Genomic DNA, 5,418 nt, shown 5'->3' with positions numbered 1-5,418 from the left:
TTATTTACATTTCTGAAGAAAAAAAGATACCCTCCCCCCCACCCTAAAACAGATTGAAATGCAATTGATCGATACTAGGGTCATAAATTATGGGTGACAATTTCATATGACACCGCTAGAAAAAACTGCCGTTCAAACCGAAAAGATCCCTCAACTGTCTCAGAAATATCATCCAACAAATAGTTATAAGATCTTAAGTCAAAAAAATTTTAGATGATTTTCATTTACATATAAATGTAAATATTTTGTTACAAATTTCAATAAAATTTTATATAATTTTTTTCTTTTAGTCAATATTACAAATCGGTATGTAGAAATTAGTTTTTTTTTTTTTATTGAATACTTTTTAACCCTTTCGTTACCAACCTGGCTGAAACCAGCTCTGGCTCTGTAGTACAAATGTCTTGTTTTCATAAGTTTTGAATTAAAATCTTCCATCAAACCTTAGTCACAATTTATGTTCCTAACAATAGCTGAATGATAATTAAGTTATTTTACTAAATTCTTTGTTATCATCATCATCATCATCGTTTAGCGTCCGTTTTCCATGCTAGCATGGGTTATATTTAAAGTAATTGAAAGAAACACAGAACATCTCAACAGAAATATGGTAACGAGAGGGTTATAATATAATAGAGAAACAATAATATATAATTATATATAATTATATATTATATATAATAGAGAAACAATTCTTAACCCTTTTGATACCAACCTGGTTGAAACCACCTCTGGCTCTATAGTACAAATGTCTTGTCTTCATAAGTTTTTAATTAAAATGTTCCACCAAACCTTAGTCACAATTCATGTTCCTAACACTAGCTGAATGATAATTAAGTTATTTTACTAAATTCTTTGTTATATTTAAAATTAATTGAAAGAAACACAGAGCATCTCAACAGAAATATAGTAACAAGAGGTTTAAAATATATAATAGAGAAACAATTCTTAACCCTTTCGATACCAACTCTGGCTCTGTAGTACAAATGTCTTGTTTTCATAAGTTTTGAATTAAAATCTTCCACCAAACCTTAGTCACAATTTATGTTCCTAACTCTAGCTGAATGATAACTAAGTTATTTTACTAAATTCTTTGTTATATTTAAAGTAATTGAAAGAAACACAGAGCATCTAAAAAAAAAAAATACAGTAACTAAAGGGTTAAACAACTTCAACATAGTAACTCAAATACTCAACATTATCCAAGCATCACACCATTAAACTGTCTTTGCCCTAGAGCAGATTGTCTTGAGCACCTGTAAACATGCAAATTACAATGATTGCTGTAATATCAGTATAAAAATTAAGTTGATCAGATTCATTCACATAACAATAATAAAAAAAGTATCACTTTTAATGTTTAAGGCCTCAACAAAATCACAATATTTAGATCCTGGATACACTTGCTTCTGTTTAACATGATAGATTTTGAGTGAGAATAGTTTTCCACAGATTCCACATCTACAAGGTGATGCCTCATCAGAAATATTGAGATCACATTTACATGAGGGATTATAATTAATATATGGGCAGAAGAGTTTAAAATATGGACAGTTCAAATCCCAGCAATGGGCCACCCTTAGGTACATCATCATTCCATTAAATGTGTTTAGTGGGAGAAGAATATTGAAAAGCATCAATGCATGTCAGAGAGACAAAGAAACAAGGAAGGTATCTGGTGGTCGTGGGATGTGTTAAAAATGACAGTTTGAATTGTCCTTAAATCACATACAAATGTTTTTATTTTTTTACATAATTATATGAATTACTGTGTGTAGAACACAAATTCGAAAAACTTATCTGAAAATTCCATGAAATATATAAGTAATGATGGATTATATGTTTTGTTCCTTCTCGAGCCATGCCTGGCTCATAAGGGCTGGTTTCCCGATTTCCTTGGTGTATTGGTTCCCCACCGGGACAGGACGCTGGTCCGTCACAGGTGAGCTGCAAGATGCAGGAGAAAAGAGAGAGAGAAAGTTGTGGCGAAAGAGTCAGCAGAAGTTTCGCCATTACTTTCTGCCGGAGCCGCGTGGAGCTTAGGTGTTTCGCTCATAACCACACACATCGCCTGGTCTGAGATTCGAACCCGCGATCCCTCGACTGCAAGTCCGCTGCTCTAACCACTAGGCCGTGTGCCTCCACGACAATGATGGATTATATTGTTTTGTTCCTTCTCGAGCCATGCTTGGCTCATAAGGGCCGGTTTCCCGGTTTCCTTGGCGTATAGGTTCACCACCTGGACAGGACGCCGGTCCGTCACAGGTGAGCTGCAAGATGCAGGAGGAAAGAATGAGAGAAAGTCAGCAGAAGTTTCGCCATTACCTTCTTAGGTGTTTTCGCTCATAAACACACATATCGCCCGGTCTGAGAATCGAACCCGCGATCCCTCGACCGCGAGTCCGCTGCTCTAACCACTAGGCCATGTGCCTCCACGACAATGATGGATTTATATGGAGTGCTCAAACCAGAATTCCGCCTCTATGCATTCTCAGATATTTTATCAACAAAAACAGCTCTATTTTGCAAAATGCGTTTTTCTATGCTTTGCTAAGTCACTGTTAGAAGCAAAGCATTTCCAACATGCTTCGCAGTTGTAAGGTTTCTCTCCAGTGTGAATTCGATTATGTTTTGTTAAGTCACTGCTAGAGGCAAAAGATTTTTCGCATATTTCACAAGAATACGGTTTCTCCCCGGTGTGTCTGCGTATGTGAACAACAAGATGAGAATTATCAGAGAACGATCTCCCACAAATTTTACAGTGATATGGTTTCTCCCCGGTATGAGTTCTTCTGTGTCGTGTCAACTGAGTGTTACTGACGAAAGATTTGCCGCATATTTCACAATGATATGGTTTCTCTCCCGTGTGATTACGTATGTGAACTTCAAGGCAAAAATTATCAGAAAAATTCTTGCCGCATATTTCACAGTGAGACCGTTTTTCTCCGGTATGGACTTTTTTGTGGATGGTCAAGCGACTGTTCGAGACGAAATATTTCCCGCAGACTTCACAATGGTAGGGCTTTTCCCCAGTATGAATTCGTTTATGAACGACAAGACTAGAATCGTGGCTAAAATTTTCCCCACATATTTCGCAGTGGAAGGGTTTCTCTCCCGTATGAATCCTCTGATGTATTGCTAAGTAACTGTTCTTGAGAAAATACTTCCCGCATATTTCACAACTGTATGGTTTCTCTCCGGTGTGACAACGTATATGAACAACGAGGTTGGAATTATTAGAGAATGATTTCCCGCACATTTCACAGTAATAAGGTTTTTCTCCAGTATGAACCCGTTTATGTTTTATTAAATTACTGTTTGAAACGAAAGACTTCCCGCAGATTTCACAGAGATAAAGTCTTTCCTTGCTGTGTATTTCTTTATGTGAAAAGACTTCCTGTTCGGAGGAGAACGCCTCCTTATAAATATCACTGTGATATTCAGGAAAAACTTTCTGCTCGGGTTCTTCGTCTCCGCCTGTCTGTATTACTGTATCTATATTGTTGAAAATAATTGTGTTAGAAGTGTCCAAGTAATTAATGTTCTCCATATCAATTCCTGGGGGAATGGAATTCTTAAAAGCTCAGAAACGTCTGTTAAGTATATATAATCTATTATGGCTCAATTCCTTGTCCCAGATACGACGGGGGATTTAATTTATATACAAAGTGTGGAGAATAATGCAGTGTAGATAGTGTAGATAGGTTTTTTTTTCTACTTACCAGTAGAATGTTAGAAATGTAAATTGAAGATAGTTCAGGGAAATTGTTCACCCATTTGTTGGTGAATAAAAACTCATTTCCTCTGTCCCATAAAATTAGGAAATAACCAATTAATAATCAATTAACCCAGTTTGTGATGAAAAGAAACAGCCACGATGATGGTGATGGAACAACGCCTCCGAAACACAAAGTCTCACTGCATGATCCACAAACACGAACGTTCTCGTTAATAGCAGATAATTATTACACTTCAAACAATTAAATCAGCTGAACTAATTAGTAACACACTATTAGAGGCGGTGTCGTTGACAATTTTTCCGCCGTCTGAATGGCACCGGTGATACGTGTTGACAGTCCCTCACATAATATAATACACTCCTAAACGGTTCTAAAGACTCCGCCGGTTACGACGACGAGGGTCCCAGCTGATACGATCAACGGAACAGCTTGCTCGTGAAATTAACGTGCAAATGGCTGAGCACTCCACAGACACGTGGATATTCAGCGTGACACAGAGAGTGACAAGGCTGACCCTTTGAAATACAAGTACAACTCATTTTTGCCAGCTGAGTGGACTGGAGCAACGTGAAATAAAGTGTCTTGCTCAAGGACACAACGCGTCGCCGGGAATCGAACTCACAACCTTACGATCATGAGCCGAAAGCCCTAACCACTAAGCCACGCGCCCTCACTCCTAAACGGTAAGTTTCACATGAACACATCAATGAAGATACTTAGAATTGAACGTCTTCATCGAAAAACTGGGTACTAATTAAGAAGAGTGGTCCCGGTGCGCGCACTCGCGCTAGCTAGTCGTGACAAGTCGATCCTACAACGACTACCTAGCAAAGTAAATAAAACACAAAAGAAATAATTTTTTTAAACAAAGTTAATGAAACAAAAACATACTGCTCTTATACATATATGTCATAAGTCTGTAGACAAAGGCACAGGAGTGGCTGTGTGGTAAGTAGCTTGCTAACCAGCCGCATGGTTCCGGGTTCAGTCCCACTGCGTGGCATCTTGGGCAAGTGTCTTCTGCTATAGCCTCGGGCCGACCAATGCCTTGTGAGTGGATTTGGTAGACGGAAACTGAAAGAAGTCCGTCGTATATATGTATATGTATGTATGTGTATGTGTTTGTGTGTCTGTGTTTGTCCCCCTAGCATTGCTTGACAACCGATGCTGGTGTGTTTACGTCCCCGTCAACTAGCGGTTCGGCAAAAAGAAACCGATAGAATAAGTACTGGGCTTACAAAGAATACGTCCCGGGGTCGATTTGCTCGACTAAAGGCGGTGCTCCAGCATGGCCGCAGTCAAATGACTAAAACATGTAAAAGAGTAAAAGAGTATATATATATATATATACACATATTATTTGTTTCAGTCATTTGACTGCGGCCATGCTGGAGCACCGCCTTTAGTCGAACAAAGGCTTATTCATGACTTATTCCTTGTAAGCCCAGTACTTATTCTATCGGTCTCTTTTGCCGAACCGCTAAGTGACGGGGACATAAACACACCAGCATCGGTTGTCAGGCGATGTTTGGGTGGGGGACAAACACAGACACATATATATATATACGACGGGCTTCTTTCAGTTTCCGTCTACCAAATCCACTCACAAGGCATTGGTCGGCCCGGGGCTATAGCAGAAGACACTTGCCCAAGGTGCCACGCAGTGGGACTGAACCTG

At 38.8% G+C, this 5,418-nt stretch overlaps 1 protein-coding gene across 1 annotated transcript; it reads right to left on the bottom strand.

Annotated features, from left to right (window-relative positions):
• Positions 1-335: 335 nt before the first annotated feature.
• Positions 336-4,036, bottom strand: LOC115226657 (zinc finger protein 239-like). Its single transcript, XM_029797669.2, has 3 exons — positions 2,456-4,036; positions 1,168-1,841; positions 336-352 (listed from the first exon to the last, which is right to left on the bottom strand). The coding sequence occupies exon 1, from the start codon at positions 3,548-3,550 to the stop codon at positions 2,519-2,521; it is 1,032 nt and encodes a 343-aa protein (XP_029653529.1). The 5' UTR covers positions 3,551-4,036; the 3' UTR covers positions 336-352; positions 1,168-1,841; positions 2,456-2,518.
• Positions 4,037-5,418: the final 1,382 nt, after the last annotated feature.

This window comes from Octopus sinensis, linkage group LG30 (assembly GCF_006345805.1).
Source record: "Octopus sinensis linkage group LG30, ASM634580v1, whole genome shotgun sequence".
NCBI classification, from domain to species: Eukaryota; Metazoa; Mollusca; class Cephalopoda; order Octopoda; family Octopodidae; genus Octopus; species Octopus sinensis.
This window is presented reverse-complemented; position numbering and strand designations above follow the sequence as displayed.